The following is a 21809-nucleotide window of genomic DNA, read 5'->3' on the forward strand; positions in this document are numbered from 1 at the left end:
AAATTCTCTTGCAACAGGACAAGGTTTTTATCGGAGACGCTCTTTTGTACGCCATTCGCGAAGGTCATTACGGAATGGTTGAGATGCTTATAAACCACCCGAGCATCACGACTGACATGTTAGCTAGTGGATGGTACAAGGTCAGGAAGGCCGGTGAAGAGAGCTCCGATTATTCTCCGGACATATCCCCAGTCATACTGGCAGCGCACTGCAATCAGTTCGAAATCTTGCAACTCTTGCTGACTAGAGGAGCCATGATAGAAAAACCGCACCTGCTCTCTTGCGAATGCCAGAAATGTCAAATGGGAAAGCACACTGATGGTTTGCGATATTCTTTGAAACGAATTCACGTCTACCGAGCTTTAGCTAGTCCCGCTTGGATATCTCTGACTAGTACCGATCCCATATTGGTCGCCTTCAAGGTAAATATTCCTAAGACGTTCTTAGTGACGCCGTCAACAGTCTTTTTCTTAGTTGTCTTGGGAGCTGACACATTTAGTTCAACAAGAACCGGAATTCAAGTCTATTTACTTGGAGTTGAGTAAACAATGTCGCAAATATTCTTGCGACTTACTGGACCTTTGTCGTAGCACGGATGAAGTCATCGCCGTCATGGACAAAAAGACAGATTCGGATTCGGAAGATGAGAATGACGATGATGGCGAAGCCAAACTGTCCACCAGTCTTTCCAGATTAAAACTAGCCTTGAAATACGAACAGAAGCAAGTAAGCAAGTTAAGATGGTATTTTTAAGTCGAAGAAGGCAAGTTTATGAAATGAGTATTTTTTAAAGTTTGTAGCGCATCCGAATTGCCAACAACTATTGTCGTCAATCTGGTACGATGGGATTCCCATTTGGCGTCAAAGCAGTTTACCAATGAAGGTGCTTGTGTGTTTGGGCCTTCTATTCGGACTGCCCTTTGTCGCTCTTTATTACTTAATCCTGCCAAAAACGCGTTTCGGGATCATGATCCGGTCGCCTTTTGTAAAATTCGTCCACAGAACCGCGTCCTTCTCATTCTTTTTGTTACTTCTGCTCGTGGCAACATTTAGTAACGATAGAAAAACCCAAAATGTTAGAGGCCCACCATTGTAAGTAGAAAGGATTGTAGCTTTTTAGTATTTGAAAAAATGTAAGTTGTCTTCTTCATTTAGGACGGCTGTCGAATGGCTTATTTTCTTTTGGGTTGTTGGTAAGTAGATTATAGGGCCACCAGAGTCTGAGTTTTACTAGTTTCATTGCTATTCAAAATAACAAAAGCATTTGGAAATATTATTTTAACTAGCCCTTTATTTCATTGAAAAATATTCGAGCAAACTATTTTACGTTTTAAATATTCGAATTGGTATTTGACGTGGCTAGGAAACAAATATTTGTATTCGATTCCATCTCCAAAAAATGGTATTTAATTGCACACCTCTAGGAACTACTGAATTTTCAGCCAACTATATTTCAAACGCCGGTTTGGTTCCTAGCCACTCGTATTGACGCATTCACATATTGCCTACAGGGAAATATTCAAAAAGGGGTGAAATCCACCCGAGGTACCTTCCTATTTAATAATGTTTGAGGTAGATGGCGACACTATAAAATTTATGAAAAATAACCTTTTTTAAAATGTTATTATTTAATAACTAAATTATAGTACTTTATTATATATATAATTTTTGTAATTTAAATTAACAACTAATTTTAACAATAGTTAACACTCTTCGTCATAGATAGCACTATAATAGATTTTAAACTTTCCAATCAGGGAAGATAATTTTGTATTTTAAATCTCGACAAAACCGTTCTCCACTATAAAACTGAAAACTTTCAACCACTCGTTGAAAATAAAAATTATGACGTCATGTTTCTATCAGAGCGCCATCTACTAACAAATAACGCCATCACCCCGTTACCTCGGATGAATTTTACCCCTTTAAAATCGTCTTTGCCCGTTATAAATTGTAAATTGGAATTTAATGGGTATACACTTGGAATATTTAAGACTGGGCTAGCCGCGATGATTCCCAAGATACACGAAAATAAGTTAACTTACCTCATTGATTCTTTTTTAATCGTCTAAATCGTTTAAGCGTAATTTGCGAGGGTCCGACATTCTTAAAAATCCCGCACACTCTAGAGAAAAATGATTAAGGAAATATGGAAATCAGCCTAAAAAAAACAGAAATCAAATGGAAAATCGTACGCTAAAATCTCATTATCTCAAAATCATATTTTGATCCCTGAAATCATTTTGAGGTCCAAAATCCCGAACGCTAATTTTGCAAGTGTCCGACCCCTCGGTAATTAAACCATTTTCGTAAATTCCCCAAGAACCTTTTGAGAAAACCAATCCGGGTTTCTGGTAGGTTTATTTTCCGAGTGAGTGTCTTAGATTTTTTCTTAGCAATGGCTTCCAGCCAATTAGTTTGAAAATACGCGTATTAATTTCCACCTAGGTGTATTTTTTGCTTCTAGTTTCAACCATGAATATCGAATTGCAGCTGCTGCATTATGTAATTTAGCCTCAGTCGCTAGGTTGGGAGGGGCTTCGTTATTATGGCGTTGGTCACGCGCCACCTCTCAAAAATTGTTTTGATGGGAAGTGTTTTGAAACTTAGCTATAGTTCATTTATTTTATAAATTTTAATGCGCATAGTTTGGATTGAACGAAAATAGGTAATAATACAGGTATTTTTCTGAGTTGACCGGATAAAACGCACAATTCGGATATCGTTTTTCGTCTCCTGATTGTTCGATTTTCATGTATATGGTGCCAGGTTAAAAAGTTTCAAAATGGCACCCCCCTATATAGAATTATTAAAATTCTATTGGTTGAAGAAACAATTGGATATAATTATAATAATAATCAATAATAATCATCTGGGCTAATACTCAAGGCACCACCTTAGGCCTAAGTCATCAAGCGACTTTTAAAGCCATTAATTCAGGTGGCCGGGTTACAATGCGTAGGAGGGTGGTAGCAAGCCCTTCATGCCACGCGAGCCAACAGCTCCCTACACTAACTATTACCGTTAGCCTCAACAAGTTTTTATGGAAGGGGAAACCGAAGGACTCGGGGGAAAACCCCTTAAACTTGCGAGGAGAGAACTTGCAAACTCAACGCGGAAGGAGTTGCTCCGAGTTTTCACCCAGTGCCACAAGCTAGGATCAAACCCGGCTCCTCTTGCTGCGAGGCGAAAGTGCTAACCACTCCGCCACCCCACCTTAAAAAATAGGAGTGTTTAGGCGCCCCCCTACATGATAGCCATCTTGGCGCCCGGTTAAATACTAACCCCCTTAAGCCGGGTCGGTACACCTCTGTTCATGGCGTTACGTTTTACATTCGACGTAGGTTAGGCCCACCCGTTTCTTTTGATTTATTCGTGGTAAATGAAGCCTTAGATTTTCCAAGTGTATAAATAATTTCCTGGAGTTAACTTTTATTTTCTGAAAAGGAATGGTTTGGGGTGAATGCAAGGAAATCTGGTCCGAAGGTATTAGGGACTACACCCGACAGGGCTGGAACTGGTTGGATTTCTTGATGCTGTCCTCGTATATCTCGTCATTTTCCTTGAAGGGGATCGCTTCCATATTAGTATCCACGGGGAGATACGGCTACAAAATTCAGGAAAGAATACAATGGCCCGACAATGACCCCACTCTGATTGCCGAAGCCATCTTCGCCATCGCTAACGTTTTCAGCTTTGCCAGAATCATATACCTCTTCCAGACCAACCCTCATTTGGGTCCATTACAAATATCTTTGGGTTGCATGTTTAAGGTGTGACAACTTAAATTAAATATAACCAGAAGTATATAATATACCATACGAGACCACCTTTTGTAGTTCGAAAAATGCCTTTCGGAAGAAAAATATTACTTAAAGGGTTCCATCAGCCTCGTAAGGGGATAAACTTGCCCCCCCCCCCTAGCCAGTCCAGATTTTGATTTCGATTACCGCCACTAGAGGGCGCACGTCGCGCTAAACGAAAGTACAATGACCGCGTAGTATTCCTCCGCGAGTTCGCCAGTCTCTTTTAAAATTTTCGGTTTTAACAATGTCGAGCAATGAAATTAATGGTAATAATAAAATACATGATAAACGAAAAGAAAATCAATCACTAAGACAATTCGTTGAACAAGAACAACTTTCCATATTAATTCTAATTAAATTCCAATGAAAGCAAACTACGCCAAGGTAACAAAAACTCCGTCCGTTGCGACCGATAACGAAATCCGAATTTCCGCGAAATTACTACGTGTTTTGTAAAGTTTCATATTACCAAAAATTTGTCTCCTTCCGCGTTAACAAAATAGTGCTATTTCACCCCCCACTTTCATCTCCCAACGAGGCTGATCGAACTCTTTAAGCATAAGTAACATAATACCTCTAATTATGACATTAGGATTTTTTTTCTACATCCTTTCTTCACAGTGACACAATTTTTTTTCTAAATAGTGCCCCTCTGTAGCGCCGCCATGGACTAATCTAACCCAACGTCCGTTAAGGTGATATTCCGGGATTTTGGCTCGCGATTTTGAATACCGTCATTTTTAGGCTTAATGCGTATTTAGCCGCACTATCGTTACGCAACAGACGAATTTTTTTTGGACTACTATATGATTAGCTGAATAGGCGCTTAAAGGGAGTAGAACCTTGGAGTAGAAAAGTCAACTTTTCTACTCCAAGGTAGAACCCTCCTTGTTTGGTAGGGTGCGCCATAGCTTATCTCTTTCCTCGCTCATGGCGCTACTCTAGAACGATAGTAGAAACATACGATTCTTCTATTAGACGAGGTTTTCTCACTTGAAACCTTTATTGTTTCATATTTAATGTTTTTTTTAAATGCACCCTTAATTAACATATAAATAACAATATCCGAGCTATAAATCGATTATTTTCATTATAGTTTGGATATTTACTCAAATATAATATCTAAATAATGAGGTACGTGATTTGAGATTCACGAAAGGCGTTCTAGTAGATCTGAGAAAATTAAAGCAGTACCAAAGCGGGGATACTTTTAGTGGGATAATTCCTCAAAAACCCCTGTATTTCACTCTATCTGTGGTTAGAAAATCGAGCGCAGGGAAATATGTATTGCCCCAAATTCCTGAAAAGGTTATACTCCCTTTAAATAAAATATCCTTCAAGGAAATATTACTTCTTGGCAATTTCCTTGAAGATATTTTATTGAAGCGTCTATTTGAACGCTGACTCCTTTTGGAGGACCAATAGAAAAACTGAAATCACTAAGAGGATTTAACTTCCTGGTTACAGAGTTGCTAGTCGTTTTACTGATTTTTCTTTGGGGAAGAAAGGATGCAGTAAGAAAAAATGCATGAGCAAGGCTACAAGTGTCATACTTAGAGGTATTATTTTACATATGCTTAAAGGGAGTGTAACCCTAGAAGGGAGCGGGTCAAACTTCCGTGCACGGGTTGCAGGACAGTCTAGAACGTAGCAGAAACTTGCAAGTTCGCATCCTGGTGCGAGGGGTATAGAATAATTGTTGGAAAACATACGCTTACAGCAGGATTTTCTACTATGTTCTAGACTGTCGCGCCACCCGTGGGTATTGACGGAAGCTAAACCTTCTCCGCTACGGTAACACACAGTTTAACTAAAACTATTGCATCGGAAAAAAACATGGTTTTTAAACTAGTAAAAAGCCCTACACAGTTTAAAGTCTACATTGAAAACTAGCTGGAGTTTCCGAAGATTTTATTTTTACATCCTAGATGGAAGGTTATTATATATTATATACCTCTGAGCACGGTCAACTTTGACACTCGTGCAATAGCGGCCAACCCGTTCACCGAAATTCCATGAACAAGGATTTTCCCGCTATAAACCATGCTATAAACTATCGGCGTTCAGCGACACGCTAGTTTTTATATTGGCTTCAATGCAAAAACTATTCTAAAAATAATTTTCCGCTAGGGGCGCTCAACGCCGAGATATATTTTTGTTCGTAGGTTAACATAGAAACTTCAACGAATGGGCTAGCCGTTATTGCGCGAGTTGGCCGTGATCTGAGAAAACCATGAAATGATACGCACTGTAACTGAAATGGTTCCAGGACGTATCCAAGTTTCTGTTTACATTCTTTTTGATGTTGACGTCGTTCGTCTTGGGCATGTTTCAACTATATTGGTCCTACGACTCCAACATTGAACATTGTCAAAGCTACGAGCACAATGGAGAGTCAGTAATATTGGACTGCGCCAAAAACTCCGATGCTTTTAGCAGGTATTGAACACGCGAGGAAGTTATAGTGGCGCACCAAAGGGGGATGTCTCGTATCGATTTTAACGCGGTACATTCCACCTAAGAGCAACAAACACAAGGAGAACGCAGCTAGCCTTTAAACACGCTAACGAAGGGTTGTGTACGAATTTCATTGGACGAGCGTCACGAGCCCTTACGCTGAACGTTTTACGGGCGGGGAGAAGACAATTTCCGAATTTTCCCCTTCCGACGGCAGCAGGCGCTAAAGCGTCTAGCCAATGAAAAATGTACACAAGAAAATCCACGACTTTTGACGGGTTGCGTTCTCCTTGTGTGGGGTGCTGTGTTTGTTGCTCCTAGATTCCACATAATCGACCCCACAACAGCGTTCGAAAAAATCTGGTTGAAAATTAAGTAGCTACTTCCAGTGGCGCTTTATCCATAAGGCTGACTTGGCTGGAGCATAGGGGCCCACCAAGAGCAGGGGTCCAACAAGAGCAGGGACCAACGCGTCGCAATGGGGAGGGGTATGCCGAGGGGCCCAAAGAAGCTCCAAGGGGCGCTCACGGCACTGGCTCCTCGTATTCCGTACCTCGTGATAGTAAATTTTGGGATTTGTCCAACCCCATTTCCGAAGATCGCGCTTGATACTAGCGCTGCCCTTTAAAGTCAGCTATGGTGCGCCACTGAGAAAGGAGGTTTGAAAACGTTCTGAATACGCAATCTTGTATGCCTGTAGTATTACGAATTCGTTTGGGTCTCTTTTCTGGACTTTGTTCGGAATCACGTCCCGTAAAAGTACGGACTTGTACGAAGATGACCGCTTCATCGAATTATTGGGCGAAGGTCTCTTTCTCGTATACCACGTCATCACAATTATAGTTCTGGTCAACATGTTAATTGCCATGATGACCAAATCCTTCGAGGTCATTACGGTCTGTATACATATTTGTTTAGGTATTCTTAATTAATTAGTTAAACCATAAGTATGACACTGAACTATTTTGGTTAATGATCTTCTGTCGCGGTGTGATTTGGGAGTAAGACGTAATTTTACTTCGAATTGTTCGAGTCTGGCTAAAAACAGTTTCCTAAAATGGCTGCCTGTGGCGATTTTACCAGATTTATTAGATAATCGGACGATTTTAAGAGTTTAATCTCTTTGCTCACGCTTTTATGAGTTTAGTCAAAAATCCATACCTCTACTTGGAATTCTTATCGCGGCAGACTTTCGTCTCGATGTGGCTGACGGTTTTTTTGACGTCACCATGTTAACTTAACAAACAACAACGTGAGAGGGGAGCGCGCAGAGGGGATTTTTTATCTCATAGGCGGGGCCAAAGCCGTCAGAGTGATCTTACCATACGGCAGTGCCCCAGCCAGCAGTAGGCACAAGTAGGCACGTGCCTATGTTCAAAAATATTAGGCCTATTTTAGGGGCCTCTAAAAGTTTAAAAAAATTGCCTCTGGGGCCTCCAAATGTAATTTTTAAATTTTATTTATTTTTAAAAATTGGTCATCTAGCCCCCTAAAAAAAACTCCCATTCAATTCCAATTTCCAAGAGTCCTAAATGGCCCTAACAAAACGTTCCCTTTTGAACCACCTATACTCGAAATCAATATTACTTGAGTACACAAACAAAGGCAGCGAACTCTGTGGTTTCTGCTTTTGGTAGTGTACTCTGTTAACATTGATATAGAGTATATGACAAAAGACTGGCCCGGGACGGGAAAGTCCGTCGTGCAAGGAAAGCAGCAAAAAAAACCACCTGTTCGCCTCAGTGATAACTTAGCTCCAACCAACACAATAAACATAAGCTTAGTTTCTAGGAATTCTACAAAAGGGGGCATAAAGTGAGAAACTGGATTTCTTTAATACGACTTAAACCGTTGCAACGCTTAAACGAAGGGAAATCCCAGCGGAGCTGAAGTCGAAGCGTAAAGCATCGTACCAGTCACTACTTTGAATAGAGAGCGTCCTGGGGATTAGGGTTTTTTCTTTTTTACTCCTTGTCCCTTTTGCGAAATCACGTGATATCAGAGACCACTGATCGTAGAGAAAGGACCTAGACCTTCGGTGGTCGGACTTGTCCCAGAACAAACAGGTAGTTCTCAATTTCGATTCTCTCCCAGTCAAATTTTTTCTAAGTCTCTTCCGAGACTAACTTGGCCAATACAGCCTTTTTAAAGGCTATTTAGCTGTTTTAAGCTAATTTTTAAACAGCCTTTTTCAAAGCTAATTACCTATTCTAGCTAAATTATTCAAAAAGCCCTTTTCAAGGCTAATTAGCTATTCTAGCTAAATTATTCAAAAAGCCTTTTTCAAGGCTAATTAGCTATTCTAGAAAAAATATTCAAACCGCTTTTTTCAGGGCTTTAGTATTATTAAAATGTCTGTTTGAAGACTACATAGCTTTAACTTAACTTATTTTCTTAAACCTTTTTAATGTTATTTCGCTATTAGTATATAATAGTAGCATTTTCAAATATGAGTACTAGAAAATTTTTATCTGGGTCCCAAAAATGAGAAAAATGGAAAAGGGAAGATAGTTTCGTTAGTAATCAGAAAGGTGCAATGGCACGTTTTTTGAAATCGTCGGCGCAAAGCCATAACTATAGTTCTGAGAAAAACCTAGTCAAAGAATTGGGAAAGGGTTTAGAATCCTTAACAATGGGGGAGACAAGCCTAAATAAGTAGTTGATGAATTTGGGTAAAGAGGTAATCGTAGGGTGGAATTCTTTGATTAAAAGTAAAGTTGGTAATATTTATTTGTAAATAATATACTTAATAATAAAAAATTTATTAATTTAATAATAATAAAACTTTTATTAATTTAATAATGATAAATTTTTTATTAATTTAATAATAATAACATTTTTATTAATTTAATAATAATAACATTTTTATTAATTTAATAATGATAAATTTTTTATTAATTTAATAATAATAACATTTTTATTAATTTAATAATGATAAAATTTTTATTAATTTAATAATAATAACATTTTTATTAATTTAATAATAATAAAATTTTTATTAATTTAATAATGATAAAATTTTTATTAATTTAATAATAATAATAAAAATTTTATTAATTTAATAATAATAAAAATTTTATTAATTTAATAATAATAACATTTTTAAATAATTATATACAATTTGGCTAGTTAAAGAACAACAAAAATTACAAAGGAGTTTTTAATGGGGGTCTCTTAATCAAGCAGTGCCTACTCGCGAAAAAATCCTGGCGGGGCTACTGCCATACGCGATACGCCAGGTGAAGCATTCCAAGTAGAGGTATGTATTTCTGGTTTAGACTCTTTACTCCCGCTTCTAAGGCTGAGTACAATGCAAAGATTAGCTACTATTACTCTGGTACAAGCGAATAGTTTTTGAGGTAGGGTAAATCTCATAAAAAAACGTTTTAGAGTAAAGATACACGAGAACAGGCGAAAAGAAACCACCTATTCTCTTCGTTGGCAAACTTACCGCCAGATTAGAGTGATGGCGATAAATACGAGGCAAAACGCGTTTAGATCTCAAACTCGAAAACAACTACTTTCAGAAACGAAGGAAATGCTTCTAGTAAACAATTTTATGTTCCGTATTTAATAATTTATCATTATTTTTACTCTTGAAAGATTTTCAATTTTTAATTAGCCTTGGCTAATCCTTCAAAAATGCTGTGAGCGGAAATTTTTCGGACATCGTTAACTACGCATCCAAAGACTAGTAACAGCTGACGGAGTGCTCTCAGTTCGTAGCCATGAAATGATTTATACGTCATTGGCGATTTGGCAAAGCAGACTATCATTAAAATTTAAAAACAATTTCAGTGTCACACTTATGTTTCTTATGTCACTTATGATTAAACTTAATTTTCAGAATCAAGCCGATATGGAATGGAAATTCGCTCGTTCAAAATTGTGGCTGGGTTTTTTCGACGATGGATCTACGTTGCCACCCCCGTTTAATTTAATAATCAGTCCAAAATCAGTCTTTCAATTTTACTCGTGGATGAATGAATTGTGGCAAAGTTTCAAGAAGAACGAAGCAGATGATCAGGCCAACAACGAAGTATTTTAACTAGAGCGAAGTAAATGAACCAAAGCCAGAAAACTGGGAGTCATTTTCAATCAGAGCACCTATAGTTAAATCTAGAAATTTTATACTCGTCCAGCGCTTGTAACCCATCATATATATATAATATATATATATATATATATATATATATATATATATATATATATATATATATATAAATATATATATATTTCTCTCTCTCTCTCTCTCCTCGCTAAATTGGAGACAAATAAATTATCCAGGACAGATATAAAGCACCTTTCCCCGTAGTACGCTAAATACCCAAAGCACCACTTTCGCGAGTCAGCTAGCGACTTTTAATTCCTTTAAAGGGCCACAACGGCGTTTGAATTTGACCTATTTCACGTGCTAGTTTCCAAAATATGATTTGTCGTATCTGCTATCACGTGCTCAATTCGGGCCGAACTTTTCCAACGCCGGTGTGACCCTTTAAATCAGGTGGCCGGGTTATACCGCGTAGGAGGGTGGTGGAAAAACCTTCGTGCCACGGGAGCCAACAGCTCTCTCCATCGCTATTACCGTTAACAAGGTTTGATGGAAATGGGAAACCGAAGAACCCGAAGAAAAATCATTTAACCAGTGGGTAGAGAACTTGCAAACTCGACGTAAGAGTTGTTCCAGGTTTTTACCATGTGCCACAAGCTGGGATCGAACCCGGCTCCGAGGGGCTAACCACTTCCTTAAATTCTGTACACCGATTACAACGATTACAGCCTTTGGTAGTGCTAAATCTGTAATCTTTAGTACAGTCAAAGCTACGGACTTGTACACCGATTACGGACAGTGGTCAGCCCCTCTCGCTGCGTTGTCTCTTCAACTTAAGGCTTCCGACGATAAATTAGTATACGCAAAATGCTGTATTTAATTTGGTGTTATAGTAGGAGCTACGTTGAGGCATGGCAAACAATTTTAACGGGAAATTGGGGCTGTCAAATAAAGGAGTCGACAAGGCCCTTTTACAGCAGTTTCGGCAGCCTCGCAGTGCGCGAAATTTTAAAACTGAAATTAATATAAATTGGATTATCCATTATAATTATAAGAAATACAGAGTTCTGATAAATTTGGTTCATTTGCTTCTGTTTATAGCATTTCACACTAGAGCGCTAGCTGATGCGATCCTAACATCTTTATTAAAGGAGAACTGTCACCACCCTAAAATTGATTAAAAACCATTTAAATGGATAGAGGACGTCCGAAAAAATTTCATGTTAATATTTCCAGTATTCGATTTATTATAAGCAACCAAATTTCGTGTTTTATCCCCCCGACTCGATAATCTCAGAACCGCTAGGTTGAACCTACCTGCAGCGCCATCTCGTGAACGAAATATTTTTTCCGCGGTTTTATCGTTTTTCGGTCGGAACTACCGTCTGCTACGACATTCTCCTTGGCTTTTTAACCTAGTTATATTGGTAGATTGTAGATAATCGTGTTTTTAATATGCCTTACACGCCACCCTTTCTTAAATTTTTGCCGCTTCATTCTTTTGGCGCTGCACGTAGGTTCAACCGCGATTTCCGAAATTTTTTAAGCCGTTTGATGTAGGTTGCGGAAAAAGTAGTGTAACTTTTTAAATACTTTTCCAATAACTATAAAATTTCAGGGACATAATTATTAATATATTTTCTGTCGTTCTGTAAAAAAACCTCGTAAATTTTGGTTTTGGTGACAGTTCTCCTTTAATGGAACATATAAGTTACCATTCTTCGCCAAACTTTTAGCGAGAAAATAAGCAATAACTATACGTTTCAATTAAGTCAGTTGGAGTCCATTGGTGCAAATAAGCGTTCTAGACTGAGTTTTATCATAAGTAACATAATCTGTACAAGTATGACACTGACCCATATCCTTTAATGATATAGTCTGTCGCAGTACCTTTGTTGGCAACATCCCTGCCAGGTTAGTTCCTGGCAGTTTCAAAGACTCTTTTGCCAAGTTAGGATTTATGTAGTCCTTCGCGAATCGACTATCAATTAAATTAATTAATCGAATGTGTCATACACTTTTTATTATGATACTTATGGTTTTATGGTTAACAAAATAATTTATTTACCGCTTAGAACGCATACGCGGCTGATTTTGAAAATCAAGATTCAATCGGTACAGATAGCTATCAGGTTAATAATTTTAATTTTACTTGATCTAGTTAGTACAGTGTATAGTTTAGCCGGTTACCACTAGGTTGTGCAAAGTACTATATTCAAATATATTTTAGGAAATTATGAAACTTCTGGTAAGTCGTTATATTCATCAGACCAAGAAGCAGCTCCGCCAGGATGGGGTGAATGAGGATGATTTATTGGAGATAAAGCAAGATATTTCCAGTTTGAGGTAATTGCAATTCGTGCTATATTTCAACCAAGAATGTATTCATTTCAACTTAGAGAGAATGGCTATGTTGATACGATTTTTAGTGTTGCTCGAAAACTAAGCTCCTTCCCACCATGGAGGAATAGTAGAGGAGGGGAAAGGAAAGAAGGCGCTAAATCCAACAGCGTAGTGCCAGTTCGAGGCGGGGGGAAAAGGGGGGGGGAAGTCGAGGTAGACTTTTTAAAGAATTCAAACCCTAATTAACCGGTAGATGGCGCTGCCTGTGTTGGAATGTATGAAAACATGGAGGAATAGATAAAAGTCTACATTGACATACCCCCCGTTTCTACATCCCCCTTTACGCGATTTCTGAAGAGGAACTATCAATACCACTCAAGGGCTATTCCTCTATGTTCCCATTAAAATAAATCAAATCAGCCCGGTTTCACATTGGTTGATAACGCCTGGGGGAAATTCGATCATAATGCTCTGGGATAGTATCAACATAAGTCGAAATAAATACATTCTAATTTCAACTAGTGACCAAGACAGAACATAGCGTGACTTCACTAGTGTTATAGCGTTTTCCATTTGACTGCTCTCGAGCACTCGGAATTGCCTCGTTAATTTTTCACGTTCCATTTCCAGGCTCTGATCTGTACCGTTCAATTTCCGTGGGTTCCATTTATTGCTCTCAAGCGTTCTGAGATCGCTCGAAACCGATCTGCCGATTTCGACAGATTAACGGATCACGATCGCGTGTTCCAACGCGCTCGGGCAATTTTTTACGCATGTTTCTCGATCGAGAAGTCAAATGGAAAATGCTATTGCTCTCAAGCGTTCTGAGATCGCTCGAAACCGATCTGCCGATTTCGACAGATTAACGGATCGCGATCGCGTGTTCCAACGCGCTCGGGCAATTTTTTACACATGTTTCTCGATCGAGAAGTCAAATGGAAAATGCTATTGCTCTCAAGCGTTCTGAGATCGCTCGAAAAAGATCTGCCGATTTCGACAGATTAACGGATCGCGATCGCGTGTTCCAACGCGCTCGGGCAATTTTTTACACATGTTTCTCGATCGAGAAGTCAAATGGAAAATGCTATTGCACTCAAGCGTTCTGAGATCGCTCGAAACCGATCTTCCGATTTCGACAGATTAACGGATCGCGATCGCGTGTTCCAACGCGCTCGGGCAATTTTTTACGCATGTTTCTCGATCGAGAAGTCAAATGGAAAATGCTATTGCTCTCAAGCGTTCTGAGATCGCTCGAAACCGATCTGCCGATTTCGACAGATTAACGGATCGCGATCGCGTGTTCCAACGCGCTCGGGCAATTTTTTACGCATGTTTCTCGATCGAGAAGTCAAATGGAAAATGCTATTGCTCTCAAGCGTTCTGAGATCGCTCGAAACCGATCTGCCGATTTCGACAGATTAACGGATCGCGATCGCGTGTTCCAACGCGCTCGGGCAAATTTTTACCAACTCTACGCAGAAGGAGTTGTTCCAAGTTTTCACCCAGTGCCACAAGCTGGGATCGAACCCGGCTCCTCTTGCTGCGAGGCGAAAGTGCTAACCACTCCGCCACCCCACCTAGTTATTTGGAGAAGCAGTTTACATTTAATCAGAGGGATTTAGTTCATTGAGCGCCATCTGTATTACGAAAAGCGGACTAGGTACGCGGGAAATTCGAATAAACCGCGCGAAATACAAAATAATATCTAAATATACAAAACTATAGGAAAAATGGTTAAATTATAGGAAACTAAAGGAAAGCATTGAAATAAAGGGAAAATTATAAAATAAAGGAAGAATGGTCACCCTGCGCTTTTACAAGAGTGTGCCTTTAGTGAATATGAATAAATTCATGGTATTACTACTTCTAGGCTAATCACTGATCAGGTTTTATTTAAGCGTCTATTAATTGCGCTTCTAATGGAAATATCGTGAATTTCGTTGATCCACCATCGAACTTCCTACTTTCTACTAACTTTAATGCTACTGCTATGACGCCGCGCTTTTTAAAAAACTGCATAACTTCTAAATCTCTATTTGTATCCTGGTCATTCGTTTTAGTTTAATTCGAATTTTCCCCTTTTAGGTACGAATTAAGAGAAGATAGAAAAAAAGAAGCCATTCGAACTTCACTTCAAATCGAAAATATTAAGCGTGACATCATCCGATCCTTGAGGTCAGAGTCCAATTTATTTGGCAGAAGGAAACAAGTATTTCATCCAACGCCGGAAGTTCAAATGAGAAAAGGTGTTCAACAACAACAAATCGAGAATTTGAGAAGGGAAGTAGCTTCAGAATTGAAGAAGGAAATGGCGGCGATCTTAAACGAAATGAAGAGTGAATACTAACGGAACTAAATATTGTTTTCAAGTATTCCATAAGGGCCAAAAGATATTATACATACATGTATTTGTATGGGCAATTTTACGCCTAGGAGTCCCATAGAGGTGGTAGGGGGTGCAAACATAACATGGTCCCAAAATTACACTGCCCCTAAATGGGCCATTTGTGGTATATGTGTATGTTAGTACTCAAAATAAACTTTGGAACTGTTTATGTTTAGGAAAAATTACATTACATTTTAACTGAGCAATTTTGTTCAAACAACATAAACTTTTTTGTTAAACTTTGTATAAATTATTTTGAAATACAAATCTCACAATATAAAGTTAAGTTTTTGGCGTTGAGAGAACTTGAGACCAGAATAAGAAAAAATAATAAGAAATAACACCTCATATTAACTTAAACACTTTCAGTGTTAATAGTCACTACCATAATCGTAGTTTTCATATTGATCTGCTCCATGGTCATCATCATAATGGTCATAATGATCACCTCCATGATCAATATAAGCATAGTCATTGCCATCTTCATAAGCAGCATAATCCTCAACTTCTCCAGCCACATGGTCTTCGTAAGCAGCAAAATTTTCAGCTTCTCCAGAAGCAAAGTATTCAACTTCTCCCGCCACAAGGTCTTCTTCTGAAGCATAGTATTCAACTTCTCCATCCACAAGATCTTCGGAAGCGTAGTCTCCAACTTCTCCTTCCACAAGATCTTCAGAAGCGTAGTCTTCAACTTCTCCTTCCACAAGATCTTCAGAAGCGTAGTCTTCAACTTCTCGAACCTCAATGTCTTCTCCAGGAGCATAGTCTTCAACTTCTCCAGCCACATGGTATTCATCATCACCTTCATAGTCAGACTGTTGCTCTTCAACATGGCAATCATACTCAGGAGGTTCTTCTTCAAGGAAATCTTCCACATCAGCATAATTGCTGGAATCATCATCTTCTGACAGGTTTTCACGGGCAATTTCAGGGACATTATCTAGGAAATCATACCATTCATCTTCATTTGCATCTGGCTCCATTACAGGTGCTGGAGGAGGAAGAACTACTGGATCCCATTCATCAGAGTCATTTTCATCACCATCAGCGTTCTCTTGGTCTAAATAATCATTTTCATCCGAATAATGTTCATCATCTTCATCACTATTATCAGCGATTTCCACAGCATCATAAAATAGATGTATAGGATGTGCTTGAGCTATAGGTTCAGGCAGGTTAGGAGCTCCTATTACACGCTCACGCATGAAACCTTCTTGGACTCTAGCGTCATTAGCCTGTTTCCTCAATTCTTCTATAGCCATTTGGTCATCTTCATCAGCGTTGGACCAAAGGTAACATGGTCGGTTACAGGAACTACATTTTTGGCCATTTAAACGTTCGTGTTGACAAAAGTGGTCATATTTGACATTAGGCTTGCGGCAAAGGTAGCACATTGTGGTTAAGCAACGACATGAGATTTTATTACAGCCACTGCCTTTCGTAAATCTAGATTTACAATTGGAACACGTTCGAATTTTTGCTTCAGTCATCCTCTCTTCGTAGCTTTTTCTTATATCTTTCTCTGCATTTTTTTCAATTTCTTTGCAAGATAAGCCTTGATGATCATTGTACGACTCTTGGCATACGCGACAAAATGTTTTTCCACATTGAGTACAAGAAAAGTACTTTTCATGGGAATCTAGCTCTGCACCATAATTACAAAATTTGCACATAACAAAATTTTCCAGCCCAGCACTGTTAATGCTTTCCAGACTTATTCTTTCTTCGTATTTCTTGTATAAATCAGCTGACAAGGCTCGATTTAGTTCGCTTTTAGGAAAGGCCACACCGCAATCTGCAGACATGCATATTAATGTGCATCTTCCTTGTCCATAAACAGATTCCTTGGTATAGCGTTCTAAACATTGAAAACAAAATAAATGTCCTTCAGAACACTGAACCATAGTGGTAAATAGTGTATCATTAAAACAACAAGCGCATTCAAAGGTGGCTTTGTCTGTGGACAATGTATTAGGATCGTTATTTTCATTCAAGCTGGCTGGAGGTTCAGATATTTTGAATTTTTTTGGTTGTGATAAGGTTGCAGTCTGTTCATTCTTTGGTGGGTTCCTGGAATTTATTTGAGCTGAATCGCTGATATAAGTCGAAACCGTTTCTTCACATTTAGGTTCATTTTCAGCCAAATAATTTTCTTGAGCGTCAGACTCATACAAGCCTCCTGTCTCCAAGAGAAAATTACAAATCTTCTCTGTTGCTGTCTGAATATTATCCTCATCTCCAAGACGGGTTACTATAGTAAATAATAAGTGAAATATAAAGAGTAGTTAAATACTTTTAATTGAAAACGATCCATACCATTTCCAATTAAAGCGTAAACAGTTGGCACAGCAGTTTTTGAGAATACCTTTCGAACTTCTTCAACTACTCTGAATTCATCATCGGAATCCATATTTTTTTATGTAATACGTAGAATACTATAATAAATCTACTATTATTCTCAAAGTTGTATTCCCTCCCCCATTAATAAGGAACTTAACTTTCGGAACTCCACTTCGTAACTAAAACTAAAAACGTAATTCATAAATCTTTATATTTATTGGGTTCAGAACAACCGTACTGCAGCTGATTGTGGCAAAAGTTCGAAAGACTGCTACTAGATGGCAACAGCAGCGCTGCCGCTTGATCATAGAGATAGAAAATATGTAGAGGCACAATTGAATCCGCGAAGGTGACAGCGAGTGCTGACCCTTTTCACCATGAGATGGGCAGATTACGTGGCGCCATCGACGCGCGAAAAAAAAACTACATTAAGCCTTTATTTATAATTGGAAATCTCCAACTAATACTAGTTACTCTGACAAGTGATAGGTGGCGTCTATCGACGCCAAGCAAATCCTGCCCATCTCCAGACCTCTTCTCATACAAGCATGCGCCGGGAGGGATGAAATTTCCCGGTCCAAAAAAGGGCAACTTTACGCGTTAATCTTCCCTCTACTTATTTTCTATCCCTATGAATTTGATTGCGTAATTTAACAAGAGGCAGAGAGCCGTCGTCCACGGTCCACTAAACAGAAGTTCGAGTTAGTATAGAGGGGAGGAGCGTTGTGTTTTACTTTTGGCAGAGAATCTGAAAAAATATTTGTTAATCGTCAAATTCGTCATTACATTTGACTAGCATTTCATAATTATAGGGTGCGTTACCATAAATTCTTAATCTTAATAAATTTATAATATACGATCTGAAGACTGAACATCTAAAATAGAATTGTCAAGGCTTAGTAAGCATATTCCCATTGACAAGGAACATTTTGGAACTACAGGATGACATTCTTTTTCTTTGTTTTTACAAAATTCTTTGTGTGAAACTTCACTACAGGTTCAACGTCATCCAACAAATATGCCTCTGCTTTATGCAGTTATATCAAGAGGCGCGACTGTCTTGACTAGATATGCCTCCTGTGCCGGAAATTTTAGCGAAGTTACAGAACAAATATTAGCCAAAATTGGCCCAGACAAACCCAAACTAACTTACGCTCATGGAAGGTGAAAAATATTGCAATTATGGCGTCAATTTGTGGAAGATTACAAAATTAATAATTAAATTATCTAGTTACCTTTTTCATTACATTCTTGAGGATGGGATCATCTTTTTATGCATTTCTGATGATGTAAGATTATGCGAGTACCATAATTGTTTCTGAGCACCCCTTTAATCAAAATTTTACAAATAAAATCTTTAATAGGAATTTGATCGAAGTAGAGCATTCTTATTTCTTCAAGAACTGCAGCGACGTTTCCAAGCTACGTATGGTATCAGAGCTAGAACGGCACTTCCTTTTGCCATGAACAGTGAATTCTCGCCTATTTTAGCCAATCAAATGGTAGTTTTTTGTTATACTATTAATTTCAAATTTATTGAAATTATATGAAAAATTTACAGAAATATTACTCTGAAAGTAAAGATGCTGATAAAATGTCAAAAGTACAAGGACAACTGGATGAATTAAAAGATATAATGGTTCAAAACATTGGTAAGCTTTAAAGAGAAATATAACTAGGAATTATTCAATGGAATAGTTAATTTTTAAAACAGACAGCGTGGCAGGACGTGGAGAACGTTTGGAACTTCTTGTAAATAAAACTGAAAACCTAAGTGCCAGTGTAAGTTTTTCTTTTATCTACCTCATTTCCACAAAAACGTGGACTTATATTTAATTTTTTTAATGTTTTATTTAAAGTCGGTTACCTTCCGAAAAAGCAGCCGAGGTCTTGCTAGAGCCATGTTTCTGAAGAATGTCAAATTAACCATTATTATTTGCATTGTCGTTATTGTATGTCAATTTAATATGACTTGTCAATTCATATCTAACTATATAAATTTTCAAACAGCTAATCATCTATTTCATCGTATCAGCTTCATGCGGTGGTTTGGCATGGAAAAACTGTGTTTAAAATGCTTTAGTTGAGTTTTTCTATAAATATATATATTCCTGAACAACAATTGTTTACCCTAAATATAACCATTTGTATCCAAATAATTTAAAGTAATTCTCAGGATATTTTTAGCTTATTTGAAACCACTTTATTATTTAGTTCTCAGTTTTATAATTTAATTATTTTAAAAAACCGTTACCATTAAAATTTAAAGGTGTTAACAAAATTTTATAGTTATTGAATATAAATCTTCCATTTAAGTGTTGCAGCCTAAAATCATGTCTGTAAATTGAAACTTATCTTACTATTGTGAAAGAAATATGTTTTAGAAGCAAAATTTATTCTGCAAGAAAATACTTGTACAAATGTATCGCTTTAAGCCATGTAAATATTGTACAGGATTTAATATAAATGTTTATTTCTAATAATATAAGTATCCCTTTCACATCAACCTCCGAAATACACCTGGTGTTTTGATATTTTGAAAATATCAAGAGACCAGGTCAATTTCGGAGGTATATTATTTTCAGAACTTGTAAAGTGGTAAATTTTTAAAGTTCATAGTTTGCTTGTAAATAAATTCCTTAGACTTCTAGAAATTACAATTTGTTAAGCAAATAGTGAACTAAAGAACTACGTTAAAGGCACTTTATATTTTGTTGCGACTTGAGAACAAACTTATGGTGTTGGCCAAATAAAACGTTAAAAGAAGTAATTTCTTCAGTTGGTGTCCTCACATTCTGGCTGGCAATCACGATGATGCATTCAAATTGTTTTACAGCTGCAAAGCAAGGTTTTGGCAAAATGTTACAACGCCACCTCCGTATCAGACCGAACCAAACATGTTGAGGTAAACGGTTATAGGCTTAGAGAAGATAGTTGACATTTATTAAAGTAGATGGCGCTAAATGTGTGTATAGAGTGTTGTCGTCTGAAACCCTGCGACGTCACCATTGTAATTTGCCTATTGATAAAAAACGGTAACTGTCATGGCGGCCACTATTAACACTACAGCTGTGACGTTACAAATTTTCAAAATCGTATAGAGTAGTATCGCTCTGTAGCTTTGGGCTATGGCCGCCATTTTGAGGGCAGTTTTTTATCTATAGGAAAAAGCATGGGTGACGTCGACATACGTCACGCCGATATTACTCTATCAGACGACAACACTATTAGCCTAGCTGATTATTGTTGATTTAAGGGAGTATGAATTTCCATGTTCACATTTCTGCCACTAGGTTTAATAGATGATTGGCATTAAAAACGAGTCGTAGCGCGCGTTTTAGCAGACGATTTTTTGATTTAGTTCATACTTCCTTTAAACAAGTCATGACCTACATAGCAGGCTGTTGAGCTTCCAACGTAATGTTTACAAACAATATCAGAATTCGCAGCCGAAACGAGTCTAGGTGGCGTAACGGCGATAGCTTCTCCACAGAAATGTGTTAGAGGTCTGTGGCTTCTCCGAGGTTGTGCCTATGATCTAAAGTCTGCTTCTGCCAATTTAAAAAGCCATAAGAACGTTTTTTCTTAAATAATCTTATCAAAATATATGCAAATGGTGTAAAAATTATATAAAGATGCAACTTATGCAAGTATCATTATTTTTAAAGTCAAATTTAAAATTACGATGAGGAAAAGCTATATTTAGCCGATACCTATCTAAGTTTTAATGGCGAATCAAAGGGGGCGTAGCGATAGTGTTCGGTCGCGAATAGTAATAGCATATGTAACATAATTGCTCAAAAGTATGCCATTAGCTCTATTTCATCACTAATGTTACATATGGTAGTAGTGCTAAAACACATTTTTGTAAACAGTAGCACACTCTCTGACAGTAGGGGGTAAAAATAGAACAAATATAAACAAGTATAACCGGCCAGGAAGAGATTAAATTAAATTAAACAGTACAAATATAACAAAAAGTCAAATAAACAAATATGATAATGAAAATTAAGGATCAATGTGGAAATTTTCATTAAATAAAGAACGAAATTTTCAATACTAATTCGCAATGACAATGTTCAGAGGCAGTCGTTAATAACTAGGTGAGAAAACTAGCTCTTCCTCATTCCCTTTCTTAATTTGAATGGACAAATTAAGTATCAGAGCTTGATAACTGTCAATTAATTTAAAGTCAAAGTTAAAAACTACTATATAAGTGACGTTTAAATAATAATTATACCTATGGACCAGCCAGAGACCTAGGTCATCGAGCTATAGTTTTAACTGGGTTATAGACTTGCTCGCCGACAAGAATGTGATGTGGTTTAATGCATATTGTTTTTGTAATTAAAATGCAGTCATTATGTTTTTATGTACTTCTTTCTCAGTCTTTCCATTACCAATGTAACTTAAAGGTAAAATTCTT

The 21809-nt window shown here is 37.7% G+C and overlaps 3 protein-coding genes across 3 annotated transcripts; 2 read left to right on the forward strand and 1 right to left on the reverse strand.

Moving 5' to 3' along the window:
- The first annotated feature begins 32 nt into the window (after positions 1-32).
- Positions 33-15214, forward strand: LOC149945374 (transient-receptor-potential-like protein). The gene is made up of 11 exons (XM_090175196.1): positions 33-422; positions 475-726; positions 794-1092; positions 1156-1193; positions 3448-3773; positions 6076-6245; positions 6964-7159; positions 10111-10302; positions 12390-12446; positions 12545-12660; positions 14743-15214. The coding sequence occupies exons 1-11, from the start codon at positions 75-77 to the stop codon at positions 15002-15004; spliced, it is 2256 nt and encodes a 751-aa protein (XP_090031322.1). The 5' UTR covers positions 33-74; the 3' UTR covers positions 15005-15214.
- Positions 15215-15218: 4 nt separating this feature from the next.
- On the reverse strand, positions 15219-17565 carry LOC149945375 (uncharacterized). The gene is made up of 2 exons (XM_090175195.1): positions 17360-17565; positions 15219-17294 (listed from the first exon to the last, which is right to left on the reverse strand). The coding sequence occupies exons 1-2, from the start codon at positions 17451-17453 to the stop codon at positions 15415-15417; spliced, it is 1974 nt and encodes a 657-aa protein (XP_090031321.1). The 5' UTR covers positions 17454-17565; the 3' UTR covers positions 15219-15414.
- Positions 17566-18047: 482 nt separating this feature from the next.
- On the forward strand, positions 18048-19841 carry Vamp7 (Vesicle-associated membrane protein 7). The gene is made up of 8 exons (XM_090174740.1): positions 18048-18196; positions 18381-18547; positions 18615-18672; positions 18748-18885; positions 18945-19035; positions 19098-19165; positions 19243-19335; positions 19394-19841. Exons 2-8 carry the CDS (start codon positions 18402-18404, stop codon positions 19454-19456), a joined length of 657 nt encoding a protein of 218 aa, XP_090030866.1. The 5' UTR covers positions 18048-18196; positions 18381-18401; the 3' UTR covers positions 19457-19841.
- Positions 19842-21809: the final 1968 nt, after the last annotated feature.

This window comes from Leiobunum rupestre, chromosome 5 (assembly GCF_980474605.1).
Source record: "Leiobunum rupestre chromosome 5, qqLeiRupe1.1.hap1, whole genome shotgun sequence".
In the NCBI taxonomy this organism is placed as follows: Eukaryota; Metazoa; Arthropoda; class Arachnida; order Opiliones; family Sclerosomatidae; genus Leiobunum; species Leiobunum rupestre.

Coding starts and splice junctions, on each gene's coding strand:
- LOC149945374 (XM_090175196.1), top strand. CDS start 75: ATGGTTGAGATGCTTATAAACCACCCGAGCATCACGACTGACATGTTA. Junction 1,194..3,447: donor TATTTTCTTTTGGGTTGTTG/GTAAGTAGATTA, acceptor TTTTCTGAAAAG/GAATGGTTTGGGGTGAATGC. Junction 12,447..12,544: donor TCGGTACAGATAGCTATCAG/GTTAATAATTTT, acceptor AATATATTTTAG/GAAATTATGAAACTTCTGGT.
- LOC149945375 (XM_090175195.1), bottom strand. CDS start 17,453: ATGGATTCCGATGATGAATTCAGAGTAGTTGAAGAAGTTCGAAAGGTA. Junction 17,295..17,359: donor TTACGCTTTAATTGGAAATG/GTATGGATCGTT, acceptor TATTTACTATAG/TAACCCGTCTTGGAGATGAG.
- Vamp7 (XM_090174740.1), top strand. CDS start 18,402: ATGCCTCTGCTTTATGCAGTTATATCAAGAGGCGCGACTGTCTTGACT. Junction 19,036..19,097: donor TATAATGGTTCAAAACATTG/GTAAGCTTTAAA, acceptor TTTTTAAAACAG/ACAGCGTGGCAGGACGTGGA. Junction 19,336..19,393: donor TTATTTGCATTGTCGTTATT/GTATGTCAATTT, acceptor ATTTTCAAACAG/CTAATCATCTATTTCATCGT.